Source organism: Colletes latitarsis, chromosome 14 (genome assembly GCF_051014445.1).
Source record: "Colletes latitarsis isolate SP2378_abdomen chromosome 14, iyColLati1, whole genome shotgun sequence".
Lineage (NCBI taxonomy): Eukaryota > Metazoa > Arthropoda > Insecta > Hymenoptera > Colletidae > Colletes > Colletes latitarsis.
This window is the reverse complement of record NC_135147.1, coordinates 27,397,811-27,425,107: the sequence shown is the minus strand read 5'-3', so window position 1 is coordinate 27,425,107 and position 27,297 is coordinate 27,397,811. Positions and strand designations below refer to the sequence as shown.

At 41.4% G+C, this 27,297-nt stretch overlaps 2 protein-coding genes across 2 annotated transcripts in view; both read right to left on the bottom strand.

Annotated features, from left to right (window-relative positions):
• Positions 1-24,020, bottom strand: part of Sima (HIF-1 transcription factor component sima) — a 32,485-nt gene extending 8,465 nt beyond the window's left edge. The window contains exons 1-7 of the mRNA XM_076781099.1: positions 23,557-24,020; positions 18,468-18,655; positions 17,887-18,035; positions 17,613-17,798; positions 17,277-17,515; positions 16,981-17,087; positions 16,052-16,199 (exon numbers count right to left, since the gene is read on the bottom strand). Coding sequence (XP_076637214.1) covers positions 16,052-16,199; positions 16,981-17,087; positions 17,277-17,515; positions 17,613-17,798; positions 17,887-18,035; positions 18,468-18,655; positions 23,557-23,600 — 1,061 coding nt within the window. The 5' untranslated portion in view covers positions 23,601-24,020. The remainder of the gene's footprint in view (positions 1-16,051; positions 16,200-16,980; positions 17,088-17,276; positions 17,516-17,612; positions 17,799-17,886; positions 18,036-18,467; positions 18,656-23,556) is intronic.
• Positions 24,021-25,108: 1,088 nt separating this feature from the next.
• On the bottom strand, positions 25,109-25,918 carry LOC143349793 (mitochondrial intermembrane space import and assembly protein 40-B). Its single transcript, XM_076781323.1, has one exon. The coding sequence runs from the start codon at positions 25,767-25,769 to the stop codon at positions 25,281-25,283; it is 489 nt and encodes a 162-aa protein (XP_076637438.1). The 5' UTR covers positions 25,770-25,918; the 3' UTR covers positions 25,109-25,280.
• Positions 25,919-27,297: the final 1,379 nt, after the last annotated feature.

The window sequence follows — 27,297 nt, the reverse complement described above, 5'->3', positions numbered from 1 at the left end:
AGGTGACGTGGCAGTCAAAGTGTTAATTCAGGTAGGAAGATCGTACAGAGCGTTCGTTCAGTTATTCGAATCTGTCCAGCTGTTTATCTATAATTTTTACGAGTTGGGAATAAATAGGTTTTCTAGACGGAAATATTCCCCTGATGCAGCAAATAATTTCGAGAGAAAAGCGAAAAATAATGGCTGTACGCACAGCGGCTTTCTCTACGCATGGTTCGAGATAGGTTATCGCAAAGGTGAAGGCTGTTCCCATTACGTTCACGCTCGGTCCGATCGACGAGAAACGACGCAACGTTTAATCTCGCTGGGGGAAAAGGATGAACGACCAAGTATTTTCACGAACGCGGGGAAAACGAGCCTGCCTCTGCTTCTTAACAAGATAATTATTCTAGCGAGAGAACGCGTCATGGAAAATAAATATGCCCCACGATAAAGTACGCGCGGTTTAAAGTTTCTTAGCGTTTAGCTGGCTGATCCTTCTGCTGATCCTCCAAACAGTACGCTTTTTAACCCTTTGTTACTCTGTCGCGTGTTTGTTTACCATAATTCCATCTCCATGTGTTTCTTTATCATAATTCGGATTTATAATTATTCAAATACATAACAAAATAAATATATCTGACAATAAAGTACGCGCGGTTTAAAGTTAGCGTTGAGCTGGCTGATCTTTCAAACAGTACGCTTTTTAACCCTCAGTTACTCTGTCGCGTGTTTGTTTACCATAATTCCATCTCCATGTGTTTGTTTATCATAATTCGAATTTATAATTATTCAAATACATAACAAAATAAATGTACTCGACGATAAAGTACGCGCGGTTTAAAGTTTCTTAGCGATGAGCTGGCTGATCTTTCAAACAGTACACTCTTTAATACTTTGTTACTCTGTTGCGTGTTTGTTTATCATAATTCCATCTCCATGTGTTTGTTTATCATAATTAGAATTTATAATTATTCAAATACATAACAAAATAAATATGCCTGTCGATAAAGTACGCGCGGTTTAAAGTTTCTTAGCGATGAGTTGGCTGATCTTTCAAACAGTACGCTTTTTAATCCTCAGTTACTCTGTCGCGTGTTTGTTTACCATAATTCCATCTCCATGTGTTTGTTTATCATAATTCGAATTTGTAATTATTCAAATACATAACAACATGGTATAATTATGTGTATCTTTGAATAGCAAGTGGAGAGGCCCTAGACAAACATTCGGACCGCACCGTTACGTTCAAGTTTTCGTGGAACCGTTGGAAACTTTTGAAAGAATAAACGTACCAAAGTAATTGTTGTTCCGTTCGCGGAGAACCTGCTGCTCGCTATGCACAGCTCGACCGAGGTCTAACCGACTTTAACCAGTCGCAGTGGCTCAGTAATTGTCGCAAATTGACCAGCGGGACCCCAAATGCTCGCGTGGTCGTGTGGAAATCACGTACGAGGATCTCGAAGACGCGAGTGAGCACGTTTCCATTTCGTTCGAGGCTTGAAAAGCTTAAAAAATCTTTCGAATCGTTACACTAGAGAAAAACACTTCTTTCCAGGAAGTTATCAATTTTTCTTACTACAAGATTGCATGAATTTAATATCAATTCTCTCGTTTACTCGCTGATCCCTGAAATCAATCTGCAGCTTCGCCGATCGTGCGTTATAACCGATCTCCGTCTAGATTTGAATGTTCGCGGGCGAATTGGCTTGCATAACGTGCTACCGCGATAAAAAAAATGCGGCGTTCGAGTGGGGGGTTATTTTTAGTTGTCTAACTAAAGGCTGTTTCGTCTTGGAGAGTGTTTCGAGTTTGGCGAGCGAAATGAATCGAGTCGACGAAACGGTCAAATAAGCTGCAGCGAGTCATAAACGTTGGCGAGTGCTGAAACATCGAACAGCCTGCCTGCGACCGGTTGCATAACGGTTCACTTCGAATCACGCGAATAACGAAATTCTTTCCACGACGGTCTCGCGTTTTCATTTTTCCAGATTAGCTCGATCGTCCAACTTTTGCGCGAGAAAGTTCAACTTGCGAGCATCGAACAGCAACGATAGCAACGACAACTTCCAACGTTCTTTCTTTTTATATCGTCCCGATTATCGCTAACGCAGCAGCCTTTTTACCGATTAACAGCATAAGGTAATAGATAATTCAGGATGACCTCGGTTGATAAATTAGCGACGGTTGTAGATAATTCGATATAGGTTTCTTCGAACGACGTCGCTCGCATAGACAAACGAGCGTACGAGAATCTCACCGTAAATATAGAATGACAGATTATTTCTCATCGTTTTTATCTACCCGACACGCTGTTTTTACAATTTTATCAAAATTCTCCGAGAAGCAATATAAATCTTCCTATGTATTTTCAAACTCGATAAGGAGAGTGTGTATTTAACCAGCGACGATGATTTCAGTCGCGTTCCGAAAGATTCGAATATCTAATACAGTCGTGGCTTAACTTGCGTTTATTCTACTCGAGTTTCTAAAAAACGATCGGTGATCACCTCGTCGTTTTATACATATAACAAGCGATGGCTAAATCGAAGCTTTTAAAATATACGTTGAAATAAACATCGTAGAACGTATTGGTTTGCATTGTGTAAAAACGATGCAGAAAAAGTAGGGATTCAGTGTTTTTACCAAAGAATGGAAAATCTATCCGTTGGTCGACTACGATGTTTACGAAAGCTATTCTGGAAGCAATCGGTACGCGAGTTCGGGGCAAGAGTTGCGTTTCACATTGCCAATTCGAAAACGACGATAGCCGATACTCGGTGGATTCTCTGATGGAGGAAACGCGACGCGCGCGGTGATGACCGATCGAGAGAGAAACGGACAGATCAACGGAGACAAAGAGGAAAAGAGATTAGGTTGAGTTAGGTGCAAGTTAAATATGCGGCCGGTATCGTTAAAAATAGAGTGACGGCCGACCGCCGGGTTACTTGTGCAATATCGAGCACGTGGGACCAGTACCCTCTTCCCCATCGTACCATCGACCACCTCCTCCTCCTATCCCTCATCTATTTATTTATTTTATAGTTTCGAACTATAGTTTTATGACGAAATCGGTTGACATAACATTCGCGAGACTACATATTCTGCATGTTCTTACACAGGGTGTTCAGGCAACCATGGGAAAAATTTTAATGGGAGATTCTAGGGGCCAAAATAAGACGAAAATCAAGAATACCGATTTGTCGATGGAGGGTTTGTTAAAAAGTTATTAACGTTTAAAGTTCTGCTCGTTCTGAATTTTTTTCTCGAAAATGCGCAGGATTTCGGGGGTATGTGTAATGACCGAAAATGATTGTAATCGACCCCCGCAACCGAACATAATTTTTCCAGAAGGATTTGAAATTTTTTTTTTTCGTCGAAAAATTTCACGCCTTCGCGAATTTTTTTCTCGAAAATGTGCAGGATTTCGTGAATATGTCTATTTATAAAAAATGATTGTAATCGACCCCTGCAATTGAAAATAATTTTTTTAGAACGATTTGAAATTTTTTTTTTCATCGAAAAATTTCACACCTTTTCGAATTTTTTTCTCGAAAATGGATAGGATTTCGGGGATATGTGTGTTCACCAAAAATGATTGCAATTGACCCCCACAGCTAACAATATTTTTTGCAGAGCGATTTGAAATATTTTAATTTCGTCCAAAAATTTCACACCTTCTCGAATTTTTTTTTCGAAAGTGGATAGGATTTCAGGGGTATATGTAATGACCAAAAATGATTGTAATTGACCTCCGCAACCGAAAATAATTTTTCCAGAACGATTCGAAATTTCTGAATTTAATTGTTAATAACTTTTTAACGAAGCCTCCATCGACAAATTGGTATTCTCGATTTTCGTCCTATTTTGGCCTCTAGAATCCCCCATTAAAATTTCCCCCAGGTGTGGCCGAACACGTGTTACCGAGGCCATACAAATCCCCAAAATTCGTATAAACTTACGTTCGAAAATGCTTTATCGAAAAAGTAGAAACGTTGGAATCTACGGGGGAAATATCTGTTGCAATTCGTTGCACAGAATCGTATACGTATTAGAATTCTCGATCGTTGTTTACAAGTACCGCCTCCAGACTTTTATTTAAGCGGTCACGCGAGACAGTTGTTTCAGAAAAATACGATAGGAATGGAAAATGAACTTTAACAATATTTAACTTTAACTTTGAAAACTTTAATGTAGTCGATATGCGTTTACTATTAAAAATGTTGACACCCCCCTCCCTGTTGGATCGTTGTCTCTGTTTCCTCTTTGGCTGGTTGGTCTGTCAGTTGCCGAAGAGAACGGCAACATCGAGATCTCTCTGGCAAGGATTTTGGCACGAATCGTCGTCGACACGCGTTCTCTTTCGCGGCCTTTGCCTCGTTTGCGGCTCCGAAGCCCTGAGAAGAAGGGAATCTTGCGCGCGTTATGTCGTCGTCACTTTGGCATCGAGCGAGTACGGTTACCAAAACAACCCAAACGATCGATGATAATCTGCAACCGATCGACCAGCAAATATCGAGCAGCTGTTCGAATATCAGCTTCGAAACGACTAAAAACTTGTTCGACTACGAACCGACTCGAATCGTTTGGAATATCGTTCGGAGTTTAGAATTCTCGACGAGTCTCCTTGAATACTAATCATTCTTGAAAATCTTAAATATCTCGAATCTTCAAGGTCTTGACAGACGTACGAGCATTAAGTTTGAATAGCAGTTGTCGTACGGTAGAATCTCGTCAAAAGTAGGAACCGTTATCAGCAATAAAATAAATAAATTAAAAGACGCTATATCGAACAAAAGTTTTATTGTCAAACGATACAAGTATACATATTACACTATGCAGATATAATATACAATGTTATATAAAATTAAAGTAAAAATATCTTCTTTCACGATAAGTATTATTACGTTACGGTAATAAATCTATTTTTTTCACAAACTTTGTTTCTTCATTGTTCGATTCTTCTTCTATCACAGTCTACTATGCTATATTGCAGACCAACAGTACGGCACGATTGGATAAATATCGAAAAATATCGAACGCTCGATCAAGTTCGACGAGGAAATTAGGTAACCGAGATCGAATCTCTTTCTCTCTTAACACTCCCATATCTATCAAGACGATCAAGACTTTGACGAGAGTTCTAAGCTTCGAATCGTATTATACTCGCGCGTATTTCGAACGTTCGCCACGGTTGCCCTCCGCGAAGAAACGACACGCGCTTCCGTGTACCGCGCGAAAATAACATTCGTCCGCGCGATAAACTTCACACGCGTTGGACCAAAGGTCTGGCCGCGATCAGATCCGCCGACCACTTCTCAAATATACAGAGTGTTCGGTCAACCCTGGGGAAAATTTTAATGGAGGATTCTAGAGGCCAAAATACGACGAAAATCAAGAATATCAATCTGTTGATGGAGGCTTCGTTAAAAAGTTGTTGACATTTAAAGTTCCGCCCTTACTGAATTTTTTTCTCGAAAATGCGCAGGATTTCGGGGGTATGTATAATGACCAAAAATGACTGTAATTGACCCCCACAGCTAACAATATTTTTTTCAGAACGATTTGAAATATTTTAATTTCGTCGAAAAATTTTAGACCTCGAATTTTTTTCTCGAAAGTGGGTAGGATTTCGGGGGTATGTGTAATGACCAAAAATGACGGTAATTGACCCCCACAGCTAACAATATTTTTTTCAGAACGATTTGAAATATTTTAATTTCGTCGAAAAATTTTAGACCTCGAATTTTTTTCTCGAAAGTGGGTAGGATTTCGGGGGTATGTGTAATGACCAAAAATGATTGTAATTGACCCCCACAGCTAACAATATTTTTTTCAGAACGATCTGAAATATTTTAATTTCGTCCAAAAATTTCACACCTTCTCGAATTTTTTTCTCAAAAGTGGATAGGAATTTGGGGGTATGTGTAATGACCAAAAATGATTGTAATTGACCCCCACAGCTAACAATATTTTTTTCAGAACGATCTGAAATATTTTAATTTCGTCCAAAAATTTCACACCTTCTCGAATTTTTTTCTCGAAAGTGGGTAGGATTTCGGGGGTATGTGTAATGACCAAAAATGATTGTAATTGACCCCCACAGCTAACAATATTTTTTTCAGAACGATTTGAAATATTTTAATTTCGTCCAAAAATTTCACACCTTCTCGAATTTTTTTCTCGAAAGTGGGTAGGATTTCGGGGGTATGTGTAATGACCAAAAATGATTGTAATTGACCCCCACAGCTAACAATATTTTTTTCAGAACGATCTGAAATATTTTAATTTCGTCCAAAAATTTCACACCTTCTCGAATTTTTTTCTCGAAAGTGGGTAGGATTTCGGGGGTGTAATGACCAAAAATGATTGTAATTGACCCCCACAGCTAACAATATTTTTTTCAGAACGATCTGAAATATTTTAATTTCGTCCAAAAATTTCACACCTTCTCGAATTTTTTTCTCGAAAGTGGGTAGGATTTCGGGGGTATGTGTAATGACCAAAAATGATTGTAACTGACCCCCACAACCGAAAATAATTTTTCCAGAACGATTTGAAGTTTTTGATTTTAATTGTTAATAACTTTTTAACGAAGCCTCTATCAACGAATTGGTATTCTTGATTTTCGTATTATTTTGGCCTCTAGAATCTCCCATTACAATTTTTCCCAGGGGTGGCCAAACACCCTGTATATTCTCAACAACGCGTCTTCGAACATTGGGCGGAGTCGCCTCGATTACGTTCTCGTTGCTACGCTTGTATCGCGAACGCACGATTCATCCTGTCGTCGGTTTTTATAGTTTAATCGAAACAAAATACGCAATGGCAACTGTTGGATGCTCTGCTCTCGCGATCGACAACGGGCAACGACCGTTTCGCGCTTATTTTCGTCGTCGATAGGAACAGAAAACAAAAAAAAAAAACAAAAAAGAAACGAAAATAAAAATATGTCCCTTCTCGCCGCTGCTCTGATTCGGCTGATCTCATCGTTATGTAACGAAAGGAACGTCAACGAGCAGCGGTCTAGAACTACTTTCGTGGCGAATTAATCGATCGCGCGATTCAGAGTGCGATCGAACGTCATCCGTCGGATGTTCGAAGGGAGAAAAATTCATTGGCCGAGCGACTACGCGTTCCCGTCGTATTTCGTACCGATCGTGCAAACGGAAGAGCACACGACGTCGTACAAAATTCAACAACCGCGCGCATTGTACTTTATCGAACACGGTTAACGTTGCAGCGATCGTCAGGATGCGTCCAAGAAATATCCGAATCGTATCGAGAACACACATTGTAAACAGCTCTACGCGGTCTCTGTACCGAGATGCTCGATCTTCGAACCTGTCGTCCACGTCGCGTTCCCCGATCTCCATCGAAAAAAGTCGCGGGTAAACTGATCGTAACAAAAAAAAAAAAAAAAAAATACGAATGGGTTGTGAGTTTTCGGCGTACCTTCCCCGGCAAGAGTTTCAACGACACACGATCAGCACTGGCACTGGCACTTGCACTAACACCGCAAACGTTGCGCGAGAACTGGCAACACTCGTAGTCGCGGGAGCGCACTCGCTACATGCGCTGTAACGAACGCGCTCGCGCGAGTATCGGACCAAACGACAGACAGAGCGAGCGTCACACCGACAGAGGAGCGCTCTCGTCATTCGGACATTCGATTTGCAAATCGTCTATTTCAATAGACAATTTCAACGCAACGGGCTATTCTACCGTCAACGTTCCAAAAACTCAATTACATATTTTTTTTTTTTTTAATTTTCTTAAATAACGCACTCTCGAAAATATAGTTGCACGAGCTTATGCTAGGATTCCTAAAAATACTCGAGTTTTAGCTGTTCGAAGGACGCGATAGACAACATCATAATCGTCGTAGGAATACCAAATAATTTCAGAATAGTTTAGTTAAGCTTTGGACCGAGAAGAAATACTATATATGAGTGTATGTATTATTCGAGTCGTTAGAATAATGATCAAGGGTGATAGGTGTGATAAAAAACTGGAGAAAAACGCGTTGAAAAAAGGGCATTTCAGAAATTCAATAGATCAATGGTAATGTTTAAGAAAACAGCAACGCCGACGATGAGTTTCTTTGACAGTGGTCGAACACGCGCGAGCGAACGACGCTCCAGAGTTCGGTTTTGCGGGAGGGAGCGGCTGTCACGAGTTCCGACCATTGACGCGCATAAAATTTCAGCTTAATGAATGCCGTTCGCGTGATGCGGTAACAGCATCGCGTTCACGTACAACCGCACGATAATCGGCGCATGTTGGCACGAATTTTTCAGACGGCACGCGAAACTCTTCCGAGAAAAAGACCCTTACTTGGATCGAAAATCGATATCAATGCATCGTTCACCGTTACGATGGATTCTACGTGATCGATCACCCCTGGGAATAGGAGATTCTAGAGGTCAAAATAAGACGAAAATCAAGAATACCGATTTGTCGATCGAGGCTTCGTTAAAAAGTTAACTATTAAATTCAGAAATGTCAAATCGTTCTGGAAAAATTATTTTCGGTTGCGGGGGTCAGTTACAATCATTTTTGGTGAATAGACATACCCACGAAATCCTGCGCACTTTCGAGAAAAAAATTCGAGATGTGAAATTTTTCGACGAAAAAAAAAAATTTCAAATCGTTCTGAAAAAATTATTTTCAATTGCAGGGGTCAATTACAATCACTTTTTATTAGTAGACATACTCCCGAAATCCTGCGCATTTTCGAGAAAAAAATTCGAGAAGGTGTGAAATTTTTCGACGAAAAAAAAAATTTCAAATCCTTCTAAAAAAATTATTTTCATTTGCAGGGGTCAATTACAATCATTTTTGGTCATTATACATACCCCCGAAATCCTACGCACTTTCGAGAAAAAAATTCAGTACTGGCGGAACTTTAAATGTTAAATAATTTGTTAACGAAGCCTCAATCAACAAATTGGTATTCTTGATTTTCGTTTTATTTTGGCCTCTAGAATCTCCCATTAAAATTTTGCTACCTACTTTTCAACCTACAACCATGGAATCTGGCTGTTTCAATCAGTCAGCTGTGATTGACGAGTATACTCGTCATGCGTAAAAAAATAGTGACCATTGGCTATTTAAATTGCAATTTTTGTGAAAAATAAAACCTATTCTTCAATTTCAAGATGTTGAGAGTATTTAGAGGCCAAGCCAGAATAAAACAAACAAATAAAAAATATGAATAATTTGAAATGAACTCATGCATTCCCGTATGCACTGGCTGAAGCAGCTTATCAGTTCGCACAACGAATTTATTTATGTCGCAAATAAAAGTCGGAAAACTGATTTATGATAGAAATATTAGTAATAAAATTGTCAATTTTATAAAATAAACCCATCTTTTCGATCCAAAATTTTAACATCGACACTTGGTGATCGAGTATACTCGTCATCGCTCGATTTTCAAGACACATATAGGTGCACTCTCAAACGGGGGCGCCACAGCTAACTGGTTAAAAGATTTTGCGTAGATACAACGAGCGTTTAAAGATTCTCGAGCAAAATTCGCGTCACTATGTACAAGTTCCTAACGCCCTTTTTAACCGTACATTTAACTTGGAACGACGTCGCACACGTTTCGACACTTGTGTACACACTTACTAATCGATCTCGAATCATTTCCTATCGAGGAAAGTCTCGTTAACCTGTCGCGATAGCTACATTTCATTTCAACTTGCAAAGATAACAGCCGCATCACGCAACAATGCTCAAACGCTTAACACTAGATTCACGGTACGCGTCAATTTGACGCATTCAGATTCTAAACTTAACATTATGGGACTCATAAATATTATTTGTTAGCAATTTATGTGAATTGATGTAATGATATGGATGTATCCTCTAATTAAAAGAACGTCAACGTAGCGAATTATAATAAGACTATGCGCAACGAGTGTCCGTAAACCTAGTGTTGAACGCTTGTTGGTTGGTTGTTTCGATGTAATCCATTCGAGTGCGGACAAGATTGCATTGCGATAAGTAACTCACGAGACGGGTAAGCAATGGTTCGCCGTGGACGTTTAGCAGCCTCTCAGGGCTCTCTGGCACTTGGTCGCCCGGGCAACCAACAGCCACGATGGATAAAACGTTTGCACGGGATGCGTGCTAAGGAAATTCGAGAATAAAAAAATTTCGTGAAACTTCGAAAGCAGCAAACGAGATTGGATCGAATGCGAAGCGGTTGTTGGCGCGGACCGCGATACACTGATACGGGCGTCGTTGCTGCGAGCCGCGGATTATCTGCGAGTCGTAGATAAACTTCTCGTTACGAAATCGAACGTAACGCGAGAGAGAAACAAACACGAACGCACGCAACACACGCGGAGGAGTTCGATAGATGACCACCGAACGATCGAGCCGACGCTATCAGCCCCGGTATTGTTGGCCAATCACGAGTCAAAACCGAACCCAGGATCGAACGGAAGACACCGTCAATTTAAGGAGGTATTGCTGATCTAGACTGTCAATTTCACGGCCCTTTTTGTAATTTTTTTTTTAATGATAGATAGGCTATTTTGTTCTGAGATTTTGTAGATACATTTATTCATCTTTAAACGAGGCTTCGTTACAAAGTCATTAACAATTAAATTCAAAAATTCCAAATCGTTTTGGAAAAATTATTTTTAGTTGCAGGGGTCAATTGCAAGCATTTTTGGTGAATAGACATACCCCCGAAATCCTACCCACTTTCCAGAAAAAAATTCGAGAAGGTGTGAAATTTTTCGACGGAAAAAAAAAATTCCAAATCGTTTTGGAAAAATTATTTTTAGTTGCAGGGGTCAATTGCAAGCATTTTTGGTCAACAGACATACCCCCGAAATTCTGCGCATTTTCGAGAAAAAAATTCAGTACGGTCGGAACTGTAAACGTTAATAACTTTTTAACGAAGCCTCCATCAACAAATCGGTATTCTTGATTTTCGTCTTATTTTGGCCTCTAGAATTCCCCATTAATATTTTTCCCAGGAAACACGTAATAAAGATACATATTCTCGTTACAACGCAGCTCTGTCGGTCCAATACCGTAGTTACTCGAGGTCTCGTGCGACTCGTTCCGACAACTGCAAACGACGATCTCCTTTATTATTATTATTATTATTATTATTTCTCTCTCGACAATAATTTCAGAGTTGCTCGTCTCCGGGGAGGCAGAGTTAAAAATATAACCGTGTAGAAACTTTTACGCGGCGCGAGGCCATTAGCCCACTTTGCGATTCTAACCGGTCCGTTCGTTGGAAAAAAACTTTATAGCGGTGAACGGAACGAGGCGCACCGCCGTTGTCTCGTATATCGCGGAATGAAATTTAAAAATACTCGAGTGCCCAAAGAAACACGACGATTTCATCCAACGGAACACGGCAAGTCTATGACGATCCGCGCATGATCATCGACGCGAAACATGATCTTGTCACGCGAGTCCGTCGTGGAATTATTTCCATCGTGTTCATCCACGAGTACTACACTTTACCACATAATTGCATTCGGAACCATTGCTTCGATCACACTTGAACTATACTTTACTGGCGATCCAAGCTGTTGCAGAATCGAAAAAACTAGCATGTGAAAACGCGTCAACCATGACGACGAAGCTTCCCAATAATTTCCGTGACCGATTTCTCCGAGAGACTTGTTCGAGTTTCGCCTATAACGTCGCGCGAAAGCTGAAAATCGATAAGAAAAAACAGAAGACGCTGCCCGCTATCGGAACGGGGCGATCGATCCGCGATTAGGCCGAGTCGCGAGGTCGTCCGCGTAATCGGGTCGAGATCAAAACAGCTCCGTTCTAAAGACGCGTCGGTGACGTTCGGGGCGTTGATTATTTTCAGAGTAGGCACGCGGTCGTCACGTTTCTGACGTTCGAGAAATACTTGATCGTCTCTCGTGAAACAATGCGTAAATACTCGGTCCTTCCTGCCATTTGTCGCAGATTCGCGCAGACTGGGTGAGAAACTTGAGCGTCCTCGAGGTTAACGATACCCTCGGAGAACAAGAATCTAGCCTCTTATATTGTTCCAGCGGACACTATATATCCACACGCACGCACACGAGTGCTCGAGCATCGTGTATCCGCTCGAGAATGATCGCTTCCGGCCTGTTTCCCATCCGCTTCTCCGCGAACGTTGGATCGCCCTCTCGATCCTTCGATCGTCGAGTTCATTGACGTACCTTACGCACCCTTCAACTTTAAACTCGCGATTCACACTTCCACACAAACGTCTATTTACGTTTCAGCCAGGAAATTTTATTCGCGTTTTTAATCGTCGTCGAATAAAAATAACGATCCCACAGCGAGTGAAATTAATATTCAGAAAGTATACAATTTCTACTTAACCGCGGTGAAAGTTTTCTCGTAACGATCAATATAGTTAACAAAAGTATAAAATGTCGATAAAATTTAAAGACGATTAGAAACGGTACAGTGTCCGAATATTAATTTCATTCGTTGTAATGTTTACGTCACACGTTATGACGGTTGAGTAAGCTTACGACACCACTTTCAAATCACCCTCTATGTACTATAGCGAGAAAAGGCGTCATCGAAATCGGTGTTTAATGGTGTCTAGCGCGAGATCCAGCGATCGATCTATCGATATTCCTCGATTCGAGATCCCCCACAAGTCGCGGTGCTACTTACTGGCCACTGTTTCGCGTACGAGGGTGGAACGCGCACGACGAGCGTCCTCGGCGTCGCGGCGCGCTCCGGTGAATCGAATTTCTAGGATTTCGTGCCCGTCGTCGAAAGAGAGAATCGCGCGACCGAGTTTGCGCGCCACTCGACTTTCTCCCATTCGGCGCTCTCGCTTTCGTTCGAGGTCGCGCGTGTCCGACGCGACGCGACGAACGAGTATCGACGACCGCGAGAAACGCGGCTACGGACCGACAGAGATAACGCGCGAACGCGCATGCGCAAACCCGCGCGCCGCCCTTTGCGGAAAACCTTTCACTCTCGACTGCCTCCGACGAGTAACCCTGTTTTTCGGGGGTGATAGCTAGTCAGGCTGCTCGGGGGTGGTGGGGGTGGTTCGCTCGTTATCCTGTCTCGAACGCCCACAGTTTCTCCGAAAAACCAATGAGATAGCAGAAGCGTGGCCTTCCGTTTCTCATCGATCTATGCTCCCTCTCGACTCGCAGTGGGCCAGGGTTCTGAATTTTAGGTTGCTCAAGGCTTTCGACTCGACGCATTATTCGACACTTTCACTGCTAGACCAATACCCCGTTAATGTTTCTACGAGATGAGCAATTCATTTTTACGCGATTGCAAACAGCAATATTATCGTACCAGGGATGACTTGTTGGCTAGGCAGCTACAAACTAAACGGGGCAAGGGCAAGGAGAGAAGGTCTCGCTCTGAAGTCACGCTGCATAGTAGTAGGGCCTCCATAACCACGAGGGATACTTTTTTCTCCTATTCATGGCTAGTATTTTGGGTGTACGGTTACACCAATGGCTCTATCTTGTCCTAGCCTACTTTGTCCCTATATGTTTCGTCCACGTCCTTTGTCACGCGATGGAATTGTAGTTGTGAGAGGCTCAGCCAATAATGACAATGCGTCATTACGCTACGGCCAATCAGCGTGCCTAGCCATCAAGTTATCACTGGATAGTACTAGTCCCGAGTCCTCCATTTAGACAGAAATTAAATCGAATTTTTGACCGCTGTTGCCAATTTTATGTCCAAACTTCGACGCTTAATCGACTAAACACTCGTTTAGAAAAACGTATTTACAATAAGTATAGTCGAAAAACGTACTTCTCGTTTCATAATTACGATACGTCGATTACGATAGTAAGCGTTACGCAACAAATTGCCGGGTTTAAAAAAGTTCGGTATGTGACGCAACACGCGCAACCTTCTGGCTCCTCCGCAAACACCAATACAACCGTTGGCAATAAGGGCGACGCGATTTCATTCTGGCGATTATCTACTTTCCAGAGGCGAGGCTCCCGAATCTGCGTCAGGAGGAACGAGACGATAGACCAGCCAGCAAACTATCCCAAGAGGGCGGCAAAATCCCCGAGTCCGTTCCGGGAAAAAAGCACGAGAAATACGGCAGTAAACGAAGCAGAATCCCAAGCACGGATGAGCAAAATATACAGGGTATTCGGTCAACCATGGGAAAAATTTTAATGAGAGATTCTAGAGGCCAAAATAAGACGAAAATAAAGAATATCAATTTCTTGACTGAGCCTTCGTTAGAAAGTTATTAACAATTAAATTCAAAAATTTCAAATCGTCCTGGAAAAATTATTTTCGGTCGCAGGGGTCAATTACAATCATTTTTGGTGAATAGACATACCCCCGAAATCCTTTGCATTTTCGAGAAAAAAATTCAGTACGGCTGGAACTTTAAACGTTAATAACTTTTTAACGAAGGCTCCGTCAAGAAATTGATATTCTTGATTTTCGTCTTATTTTGGCCTCTAGAATCCTCCATTAAAATTGAACACCCTATATTTCCAAAAGTATTCGACTAATTTGTATTCTGTTCGTAATAAAAGGTTTCAAAGTACCATGAATCACGAAATGTCAAGGTACTCGTTAATTGGCCTGTATCGTATACAAATATCCGATATTTTCCATATATTTCAATTGGAAAAACGTTCGAAGCTGCTCTCTGGTCGCGAGTGTACGTCGAAACGTATCCAGCCTGCTGGATCGACCAAACTAAAGAGGCGCTCGCGGAGGGTAGCCACGGGCAACGAAGGGTGTCAGGGACCTCTTTATATGGGCCAAGCAATTCCGCTTGGTCGACTATCCTCTTACTTTCGGAGGGTCCAAGCGTACGCGACCTGTGGTCTCGGAGAAGCGAACGGAGATAAAGGGAACGGAGAGATGGGTAGATTCTTTAAATTACCCTAGGGGTGGAACGCCAAGATCCAAGATACGATACCAATTTTATTTGCTTGTCGACGAATCAACGCTGTTTACTGGGGGATACCAGTGCGTCTGTTTATTCGTCGGTTAAAAAACCATTTATACGAGCTCTGACAAAAAGTTTCCAATCGCAATACACCGATAAAAAAATGTACGAAAATATTCGGGTTTTGCAACGGCAAAATATTCTTCCGCGTAGACAAAGCGAATGGGAAGTCTGTTTTCTGTAAACAAACGTTTTCGCTAGCTGCACGATTTCGTAAAATATTTCTATCAATGTGTTACGCTTAATGACGACAATATATGCAAGCCACGGCGGCGTCGACAGTGCTAAGCGTACGCTAATCGCAAGTCATCGCGCGATCGTGACGCAACGGAGATCTAGAAACCGACGACGCAAGCTTTTGCGGCGAATCGACCACGTTGCGTCAGTAAATCGATTCTCCCCCCACCTTTGCGCCCTTCTCTCCCGCGAAGGGGGATAAAACGCCAAAGGGAACGGGGTCCCGACGCGAGACCCTTGCAATTTCTAGCGATAAATACCCCGATCGTAAACCGTGACAATCGGAAGCATCTTCCGCAAACGAGCGATAAAAAAAACAGTGAAAGTCGCTTGAAGAAAAACTCGAGGGACACTTACCTTGAGCGATCGATGTGGTTTTCGCCGAGGAGTTTGTCACATGCAGAAAATTCTGGGCAAATATCGTACGAAAATATGTTCTTTCAACGCTTTGTAAAAGACTCGTCGAACTAATAATACTAATATACTAAAAATATCCGAGCTTCAATACGAACATATTACATCATCGAATTAACGAGATTTCGTTGCGAATTCCATTATGCAATTAAATCGCGTTCTTAAAAATCGGTTTATTTGTTATTTTACGATAACGATTAAACAATAAGTCGATAAGACGATAAAATATTTTACCCACTGTGTGCGTTTACGTGGGTCTCGTATGTATAGAGTTATGGTTCGCGTCGAAACACCTATAGAGAAACCACGATGTCGAGTTTCGTTTTCAAATATCGTCGAAAAGTTCCTCGCTGGCCAACAAAGGCCGCGAATAAGTAACATGCAACGCGAAGAAAAAAGCAGAGCGAAAGGATACTCCGTAACGGAAGCGATGCACAGAAAATCTCAACAAGAATGTGGTCCTACCTTAAAATGTAGTTGACGCAAACGACGGACAATGGCTTCTGTTGCTTCAAGCAGTGAATAAGGGTGGCCTGTGTCACCACCCACGCGTATCCTCCACGTTTCCCCAAGAATCTGTACGCAACCGTCTCGCATTGACCCTTGCTGAATACTGAAACGATACGGAAGAGGAATCGGTTAGTGATCCAGTGAGGACTCATGGTGGATCCTGGCCAACCCCGGGAAAAATTTTAATGGGGGATTCTAGAGGCCAAAATAAGACGAAAATCAAGAATACCAATTTGTTGATGGAGGCTTCGTTAAAAAGTTGTTAACGTTTAAAGTTCCGTTCATACTGAATTTTTTTCTCGAAACTGCGTAAGATTTCGAGGGTATGTATAATGACCAAAAATGGTTGTAATTGACCCCCGCAACCGAAAATAATTTTTCTAAAGCGATTCGAAATTTTTGAATTTAATTGTTAATAACTTTTTAACAAAGCCTCAGTCAAGAAATTAATATTCTTGATTTTCGTTTTATTTTGGCCTCTAGAATCCCCCATTAAAATTTTTCCTAGGGTGACCCAACACCCTGTATACTATCGATACTGCGCACGCAACGCATTTCGAATGACGAAATTTCCCCGAGAAAATGATCAACTTCTAATGCAACATCGTTCGAGACTTCCATTCGATGCAGTTCTTCTAACAGTTTAGTCTAAAGTGACAATTACGATGCGATTCGATCATTTTTTAATTCAATTTGCTCGAATATTTTCCAGACTATTAAAGATAATAATGGAACGCGGCGTCGTTAAAAAATACAAAACTCATTTATTACGAATATTAAAAATATCATTTGACAAAGAGATACGCGCGAGTCTTGTAAATTAGAGAGTGGGTTGTTCCAGCAATGGCGTTTATTTAAATGTCGAGCAATTTACTCCTACTTACGTGATTTAAAAGACTTGCCCAGCGCCAGATTGTCGAGGGCGTGATAGAACTCGAAAACCGATTGCCCCATTAGATCCTCGCTGTTCCAACCCAGATACTCGGCCAACCTAACGAACAAAACGTACACGCATAATTAATAACTGACAATCGTCAAGTTCTCCGTGTCCTAGGTGTTATCGATACGCGTTGTCGATGTCTAACATCCGATGAAACCAAACAAAAGAGGTCCCCTAAGAGGCAACTAACGTTCAGATACGATAGAGTATATATTCATTAGTTCTTTACAGTTTACTTACTTCTCGTCGGCATAGGTGAACTTCATGCTGAGATTATGCTTGGAAAGGAAAGTGTGACGTCCCAAAGGAATCTCTATGTTGCTAGGATGCGGTATGGGACATCCCACTAGTATCAAACAAGCACCCGTATTAGATTCGCTGATATCATCGTCCTCGTTTTTACACTCCTCGTCGTCGCTATCCATGCAACTCGACACAGGGTTACTAATATACGTTAATCTGCCGATACAGTGGATCACCTACAGCGAAAGAGTACATTTTTGTTCTTTTCCATCGTGTCAGGCGATTTGCAACCGAGTCAAATTACGGAGCTTTTAATAATACGGGTTTACCAACCTTGTACGAAGCACTCTTCAAGTTGACCTTCCGTCCCTTGTTGGTCAGGGTGCATTTGAGACGCAGAAAGAAGCTGCAAGAATCGTTGTCTTTGTTCTCGGTTGGTTTAGAGGAGAGACATTCTCGTAACTCTTCGTGATCGCAAGGATGACTATACTCGTATACGCTTTGGCCCATCATGTCCAACTGAAACGCACGAATAATGTTAATAATATAGAACCGATCAGTTCGTTAATCGTTACCGACGCGTACATATTCCCTGATGGAAACACACCTGACAAACGCCAAGATAATCGCTCACGTTCTCCGAAAGATAGACCATGCTTCCGTCGCTCGAAAGCACCAGCATGAATCCGTTCAGGGCTTTGGAGAACAGCTCGTCCATTTTGCTGGACGTCTCAGACTTTGGCAATGGCGCTGACACTAGAACAACAAAACCAGTTTCTATTTTTCTCCATCTCGGAACGATTTGAAATTTTTTTTTTCCGTCGAAAAATTTCACACCTTCTCGAATTTTTTTCTAGAAAGTGGGTAGGATTTCGAGGGTATGCCTAATGACCAAAAATGATCGTAACTGACCCCCATAGCTAACAATATTTTTTTCAGAACGATTTGAAACTTTTTTTTCCCTTGAAAAATTTCACATCTCCTCGAATTTTTTTCTCAAAAGCTGAACACCCTGTATACAATCGTCACTGGAGATGATTTTTGTAACATAGTAAGACGGTTAGGAAATCCAACAAATTATAATTTAATCCTATTGGTCCATGTATTTCGGGAATTATAAAAGCTCTAACGAAGTTAGTGAACCATAGAAATAATTTTATAAAATAAGGTACGAATAAAAATACTTACTCGTATCGACGACTGATCGGACTCTAAGGTATGCAATGGCGAGCCTCATAACGCTAGCCTTGTCCAGATGAGCCGCCTGTTCCGGTGATAAAGGAAGCGCGGCAGCAAGCTCGGTAAAAATGTCCGTCTCCTTGCTTCGACGGTATCGCGCCGCGTCGCGAGATTTTTCCTTCCTCTTTTCATTACACCTGCAATAAATAATATCGCCATTATCTTCCGAAAACATACTCGACTGTCCAAATACTTCGTACCGTTTCTAACAAATCGCATTAACAGTGAATGCATCTTTCAAACGAAGGAACGATCATCGAACAGAAAAATATGACTGATGGAAAATCGAGGTAGCAAATCGTATCGAAGGGTCGATTCATCATCGAGTGTAATTTGCGTCACGCGTATCTATGGTCATCGTCCAACGCACACAAGATTACAATAGCAAATTGTCGGCAATTGTGGACATCGTCGAGATAAAACGACGTAAATATCGCCTCGTAGCTAAGAGATTTACATCGTTTGCGCCTCGTCACGTCTCGATTATCTCGAACGGTCGTTATCTGCTCTACAAAACAACCTTCGGACGATACTGTTTCTCTTTTTCTCGAAAACAATTCGACTCTACGGAAGTATACTCCGTTGCTCTCGCGGAAACGATCCAATCTAAAACCACTATTTACGTTTCGCATTAAGATAGAACAATGTTGGTAAAACGACCGCCGGGGGGGCCGGAAACTTTTCCTCAAATCGAAGGAAACGTTAATCGTACAATAAAAAAAGTTCTTCTTTTACTAAACTTGTACGTACAGTCCAGATACAGTCTAAACTTTAGATGAAACGCACGCTGACTTCCTAACAGCTACCCACTTACAAGTAATCCTCGAGGAGTTGCTCGTCCTGGTCGTACTTGTAACGCCAGTAATCGTTCTGCAGATTCTCGTACGCGCAAGGCGGCAGAACGCCGCTTTGATCGTACAAGGAGCAACGATCGCTGGCGGGACACTGCAGCCATCGTTCCTCGGTGCAGAGAGCGAAATTCTGCGGACAGTCGTCGCGAATCTGTTCGCCGAGCCACCCGACACGACCTAAATCGACCTTCTCTCGAAACACGTCGTTCGGAGGGAAAGATGGCACCTCTTTAGGCGGCACGGTCGTCGAGCAATGGCCGCACTTTGATCTAGCCCGACGGAAATGTTGGACCGGTCGATACGCTCGCGGCAATCTGTTTGTTTGCGATTTATCTTGATCGAGGTAGAGAGCCAAGTCCTCGACGTCGATTGGGCCTAGCTGGCAATTCCTGGAGGTGGTCGGGACGTCGTTTACCGTGCAATCTGGAAATTGACTGCACCAAGCGGAGAAGATGGGAACGGAGGGTGGCTCCGCGCAACAAACAGACACGTCGTAGTGACCGATACTGGGGCTCGCGAACTGACCGAACGACGGATTCTTATTTGCCCCGCTAAACAATCCTGCCAAGTTTAACGATGCATGGCCGTCGTCGTAGTCGATGGAACCGAACCGACAGGGTGTCAGGGTGCCCCGATGGTCCTCGTACATGTCAGCATAACCCGACCGTCTGACGACACTATCGGGCCAACGACCGGACTCATCCTCGGATAATCTATCGATCGGTTGTACACGTGGCACGGTCATCGTCTCGATGCTTTTTCCGGCCTCCTACGACGCGATGGATCCTCTACGTTCCCCGCGATTTTACGTCCTCTCGCGCCACGCCGCCACCCCACTTCCCGTTACCCGTTAGTTGCACCCCACCACGAGTAAAACTTTGGCCCGATTTTACTTGCCCCACCGCGGACTTCTTTCTTTTCCTTTCGCCGACTACCACTCCTCGCCCGCCACGTCCTACGGAGCCACGCGCGTCTGTCTTTTACCTCTTCTCTTTCTTGCTTTTTTCTAGGTTAGGAATTCTCTCCGCACGGAGATACACTTTGTCCAGCCAAACCAAAGACACTTCTTGCGTCGTAACGGAGATCAAACGCGTTCGACTGCGCACGATTCTTCCACACGCATAGGGGGCCTCTCGTATTTACGATCAGCAATCAACGAGACAGATCCGGCTTCGCGAAAGAAATCGATTCCATGAATAGACTTTCTCTAGAGGACCCCATGGTTCCCTCGAAAAAGATGTTTCACGCTTCCCTACCCTTCTTCGACGTAATAGAAGCTTTGTTGGTTCCGATAAGTAACGCGATACTACTGACACTCTGAACGCAAAGTATTTTTTTTTGTCCGAGCCGCTTCGTATGATAACTATCTTTTAACGATAACGATATTACCTATCATCCGATACAGCGATAGCTTTTTTACGCTATCGATTGCTGGACAAATCAAATTTAATCTTCCAACCGTTTAGCCTTAACTCTTTTTCTCAGACACTCGCCGTGATTCATTTAAGAAACAACTTTTTCAACATTCTCAGAATTTTTACATATTCTTCGCCCAAAATACGCGTTCTTTGCATTTTGAAACATTAAAATCCTCCTATCCGTTCAGAAGTTATGATGTTTTAAACAAACGCATGAATCAAACAAACTGGAATCATTTCTAACCTCACATTATATTTCCGGAAAAGAATTTTTTTCTCAAAAGTGCGTAAGATTTACGGGGTATATCTATTCACCAAAAATGATTGTTACTAAAACCCGCGACTGAAAATAATTTTTCCAAAACGATTTCAGATTTCTTAATTTTGCCGAAAAATTTCTTCACCTACTCGAATTTTTTTCTCGAAAGTGGGTAGGATTTTGGGGGTATGTCTATCGACCAAAAATGATTGTAATTGGCCCCCGCATCCGAAAATATTTTTTTCAGAACGATTCGAAATTTTTTTTTTCCGCCGAAAAATTTCACACCTTCTGGAATTTTTTTTTCGAAAATGGATAAGATTTCGGGGGTATGTGTAATAACTAAAAATTATTGTAATTAACCCCCGCATCCGAAAATAATTTTTTCCGAATGATTTGAAATATTTCAATTTCGCCGAAAAATTCGTCACCTATTTTGAATTTTTTTCTCGAAAATGCGTAGGATTTCGAGGGTATGTCTAATCACGGAAAATGATTATAATTGACCCTCGCAGCTAGGTATAATTTTTTTAGAATGATTAAACAGGGATAGAACGCTTTAGGCTTGCCTATCGATCGTTCGATGAACGACCTTGATCGACTCAACTATCCCACGTAAGTAAACGCGGAAACGAAAACTGACTCAAATCATCTCCTAAATAAACCGAACACGGACTATTGTTTACGAAATGATAGTTGGAAATGTCTCAGTTGCATCCTTGAAATAATTTCTACGACAACGTGCGGAGCGAATGCATACGACACGTAAGGACATGTTTCCAATTGCGATGAACCGACGACTTGCAAGATCTACACATACTACTGCTCGTGGAGTCTCGCTACAAGTACCATAGTTTAATTTTACAAGGAAATACCTCTGCAATAAGGCCAATTTTGTGGTTAACCACAAATTCTTACAGTTTTAGGACTTCACAGCTTTACTAATTATTATGCTTTAAATGTATCTTTTGCCTTCTAAAAGAACCAATGGCTATAGTTTTAATGCACCTGAAGTTATTTGATATGCATTTTTTGAGATACAAGTTACCATATACAAGTTAATAAATATTCATCGGTCTTCTCTGAAACAAGTGTTGTTATTACACTTGAAAAAGGAAAAATATGAATTGGTTCCTATGCAGCGGTCCTTACAAATGAAAATTTTGCTGAATGCGTACACTAACGACGCAAATGGGTCAACCGAGCGTTTCAAAATTTCGGTAGATACAAAAAAAAATTTAACGACGCGTGCTTAATAGTCTATCTAGCACGAAAACATATAACAAACTTTGATACATAGTAAACGATACTAATGTGCTTTATCTCGGTGGTTTCTTTGATTACACGACGGTTTCGAATCAACATACACGGTACGCGTGACACTAGCGCTCCCGATTTATCTAAATTTCAATAGTTCTCAGAAAACGACGCAACTATTTTTACGTTCGACGAAGAAACAAGGAGAAACTCAAAACTTACGCAAATTGTAGTACTTATCTATCGTAAATTGTTTTAACAGTAACGGTTTTTGGAAAGAGAAACATTTTTAGGTTATGGCACAATTCTTTCGCAATGTTAACGCCACGAATACTACCAGCATCGTTTTAACGAACTGCTTGCAATTGTGTTAGAATCGATGGGTGGAATTAAATGGAAGAAACTAAAAAAACAACAAATACAGAGTATTTGACGCGCCTTGTTCGTTTTTATTAAGGCACGCGAGACAAGCGAAGCTTGCTCTTTGGCCTTGGGATGGAATTGTCCCAAAGAAATTCGGGTATCGCAAGGACATCTATGTCGAATGCAATGAGAAGTCTAGCATGCATTTATCTCTGTTCGAACGGCGCGGTGGTCCGTTTAAAAGGAAGAAAAGAGAAATCGTCGTCGAGTCCCCACCCAAATGATTCCACCGTTTTCAGGCGCCACATCTTTTGCTGGAGTAATAACGCGCCGAGCAGAGAAAATACTTGGAGTTTAAACCAATCCGACGTATTATCGTTCCACGCTACGTACAAAAATTTTGCACAGCATTCTGCTTGTTTGTTTTATACGTGTATCGCATGCGCACCCGTGGTTGGGTGAAACAAATAAAAAGAAATTGAATTATTACGGAGGAGGCATAAACGACCGTGCAACGAAAGAGGGGGAAGAAAACACTGTCGAATATGAACAGAAGGAACGTAAGAAAAAGAAGGACGAAGAGAGGGCCGTCCAACTCGGAGGAAACGCGATTGCGTCAAATACGCACTCACTTACTCACTTACTCGCTCACTCACGCACGTAACGCAACGTGCGCGCGCGAGTCGCAGAATTTGTTCCTTGGTGTTGGACGATTCCAAGTTCCCGGGGACACTTGTCCCACGAACGACGATGCAACGAAACAGAATGCAACGTCGTACGCGACGAAACGTTTAGAGTTATCGGTAAATATCGTGTAAACGCGATGTGTGCAGTGCCACAACGTCCATACGGATGTGCCGAGCTTGCACTACTGGGTACGATTCGCTCACCTTCTTTTCTCCTTGTGTTTCTTCTCTTTTCTCAATGGCTCCATGGCACGGTGGAAAATTCTTTAGACGGTACACTGTCGAGACACTCTCGGTCACTGCCAAGGAACGTATCCAGCGTGTACGTCCACCACGAAATTCTCGTAATTCTTCTCGTTCACAATTCTTCTCCGCTGTACTTTGTTCGCGCGAACCCGTTCTCGTGTTCTCTGCTTGTTATCAAAATCGATGCACCGATATACACGAACCGCACAGTACGCGTCGCCCCACGGCTCGTCTCGTTCCGTTAGCGTATCGGGACGAAAACAAATTCTTCCATGGCTCGTACGAAACGCCCGACGAACGCCAAACTCACGATGCGATGGCGATGATGACGATAGCGAAGCTAGTGGTAGTAAATGACCGCGGCGTGGTATAGAGGTTGTATACACAAGGCACCGACTGTCCAAATGGTTGAAACGGGAAGGGAAACCGCGGTAGCTGACGTCACGGAGCTTTCGTTCCGTCTTCATAGATACCTCCATCTAACGGCAGAAAAATCAATCAACTTGAACAAGTTAAATCAGACGTGCGCGGATATGTAATCCGAAATTCGGATTTGAACCATCAAAAGAGCCGATTAGGAACAAAAAGGAACAAAGGACACATCTCGAACTGAATTGTGTCGAATGCAAGAATTAATAAACCGTTATAATATTGATTTCAGTACTCAAAATAGTCTCTGATGTAATATCGGTTCTGTTTCGGTTTCATTATACAGGGTGTACGGCCACTCCTGGGAAACATTTTAATGGGGGATTCTAGAGACAAAAATAAGACGAAAATCAAGAATACCAATTTTTTGATGCAGGCTTCGTTACAAAGTTATTAACGTTTAAAGTTCCGATAGTACTGAATTTTTTTTCTCGAAAGTGCGTAGGATTTCGGGGGTATGTGTAATGACAAAAAATGATCGTCATTGACCCCCGCAACCGAAAATAATTTTTTCAGAACGATTTGAAATTTTTTTTTTTCGTCGAAAAATTTAGGCGCCAAATTAGATTTTCTGTAAGGAATTTTTTTCTCGAAAGTGCGTAGGATTTCGGGGGTATGTGTAATGACAAAAAATGACTGCAATTGACCCCCGCAACCGAAAATAATTTTTCCAGAACGATTTGAAATTTTTGAATTTAATTGTTAATAACTTTTTAACGAGGCCTCAGTCAAGAAACTGATATTCTTGATTTTCGTCTTATTTTGACCTCTAGAATCCCCTATTAAAATTTTTCCCAGGTGGCCGAACACCCTGTATGCAGAATTAAAATAACACCGATAGAATACTACTGTAACTGCATCTACTATCGAAGTGAAACCAAAGTAGAATCGATAGTAAAACAGTTATCGCTGTTATCGTATTAAAAAATTATAAATGACGTACGGAAAGATATGTTTTTTGTAAAACTGAAATAAAATGAGAAATAAAATCGATCGTACAAGAGACTACTATTTTTCATCGTGATGGCGCGAGAATCATCTTGGATGATTTTGCAGAAGGTCAAGAACGTACATAGCAGAATAACAATATTTATGAATACTTTATTCCTTTTTAACATGCTTTTCCATACAACCTATTACTTGTAAGGACTAGCAGAGATCCTGTTTTTATTAAGTCCCAGTAAAAATTTTTTCTAGATGCCTTACAACGCAATCGTATTGCATTGTTTGTTCACTGGCAAGGCAAGGATGGTTCAATTAACGTTAGTCCGTTCTATTTCTTTTTTAGTACTAGGAGCACCCGACGGTCTTTCTTCCTTTTTCGATTCTAGCTTATCGTGCGTACCGGAAGTATTATTGTCAGTCTCCAAATTTTTATTACGGTCTTCGGTCGGATCGTCCATTTCTTCGTCCAAGTCGTCTAAATTGGTGTCCTTACTTCCGTACAATGCAGGATACTCAGTCATGCAAGTCTGCATCGTTTTAAATGTTTCGTAGCAGTCCGAGCCTTTCGGGTCTGCGGTGGAGTAATGGAAACAAGAAAAGGCTTCTCGAAATTCCAAACCACATGGACCCGTTGCCATGCCACCGAGACAAGGGCAATTCCAGTTAATCTCTCCATTGGGTAACAGGAGACCCGGACTCGGTTCCGGTTCTGGAAGATCTATTTTACTAGGCGTTGCATGATCTTCCTTCGATGCAAATATTATAGTATCTTTACCCTCCTTACGAATTAACGGCATATTTGATCGATCGATACGAACATACAAAAAAAGTGTACGACCTGTCCCTTAAAACAAAGGCACAAGCGAGTTACCCTAGATATTCTCCCACCGCAAATTGTTCTATTTATTTTCTAATGTCGATAGTTTCTACTATCAGCGACAAACGATAATAAATTAGGCGAGGCACGATGGACTATGTAAGAGCACGATTCTCCTTCGTACTTTACTGCCAGAGTTAAAGCTGCTCTCAGACGTACGTAACAATCATCCGTGCACCGCAAAATGAATCTGTGCTCGTTTGGAATATACTTTAGGATATCAATGGTACATTTGGTTCCTTCTTCGCCGAACAATTGTCTTACAGATCCAAGGATATTTTTCTTCAAATAGACCTGCGAAACTTGAAGGTTTGGATGATGAGGAAGTTCTCTAAACATAAAGATACATGTATTTCAGCTACATAATATTTTGCTGTTGTAATAACACGTAAACATATAATAATACGACCGATCGATAGCACAAATATTTTCCTAATATATATAGACAATATAAACAAAACCTTTGCAATAGATGGATCACATTTTAACAAAACGTCAAAAATACGAAGAAACAAGAAAGAAGCTCATCCCAGGAAAAACTTGAAAAACTTTTTACGTTGCATCGTGCAAAAAAAAGTTTTTAAAAGAAATAGGAATCGTAAAGCTTATATAACACACCGATTCAATGATTCAATATAAATCTTGTTTAGATTTTCGCGACAGAATGCACATTCTATGCAGTAATAATGTATTATATAAATGTAAATATCGTTAATATTCCAGAAGGCGGCATACGACGTAAGATAAAATGAATAACAAAAAAACGATGGTATTTCAAAGACACAAGCATATACCGAGGAACTTTTCGCTTTCAACGTAACGTGTATTGATCATTCTTGGAATATAGGTTAGGTTATACGAGTGCGGACAATAATTTGAAGAGTGATTAAATATACTAACAGAGAAACGTCTAAGTAATACATAGTACACAGAACACTAACTCGCGACTCACATTGAATGTTCGGAAATTCAATACAGCACTTCTCGATACTTTGAACGAAGCTCTTCGCAGCATTTCATTCATGCCTTCGCATGCTTTTACAATATGAAAAGCCGACACCTTATACGGAGACCAGATGGCGCTTCGATCGCCTATATCCAGATCGCGAAATACACTATGGTTACTAAATTGTACTTTTTGAATTAAAAGAAACATTCGAATTGAATTTCTATAACAATGGAAAGTATCTTTGAAATTATTGTCTCTAAAGTATTTAACGACCGAGTCTCTTTCTTCTATGCGTCCTCCAATACGATTGCTAGAACTCTAGGAAATATTTAAACGCTAAAGCTAGTTACAAACGGATGCAAGAAACCAGCCTTTATCTTGCTAAATCCTGCAAAGGCCTAAGGTGGACTATGAACTTATCGACGTAATACCGAAAATTAATACACGTTAGAGGATAATCGACTTTAGTTATTCTTAACAACGCTGACGATCGAATATT

Bases quoted from the DNA above. Each gene is read 5' to 3' on its own strand.
- LOC143349793 (XM_076781323.1), bottom strand. From the start codon at position 25,769: ATGCCGTTAATTCGTAAGGAGGGTAAAGATACTATAATATTTGCATCG.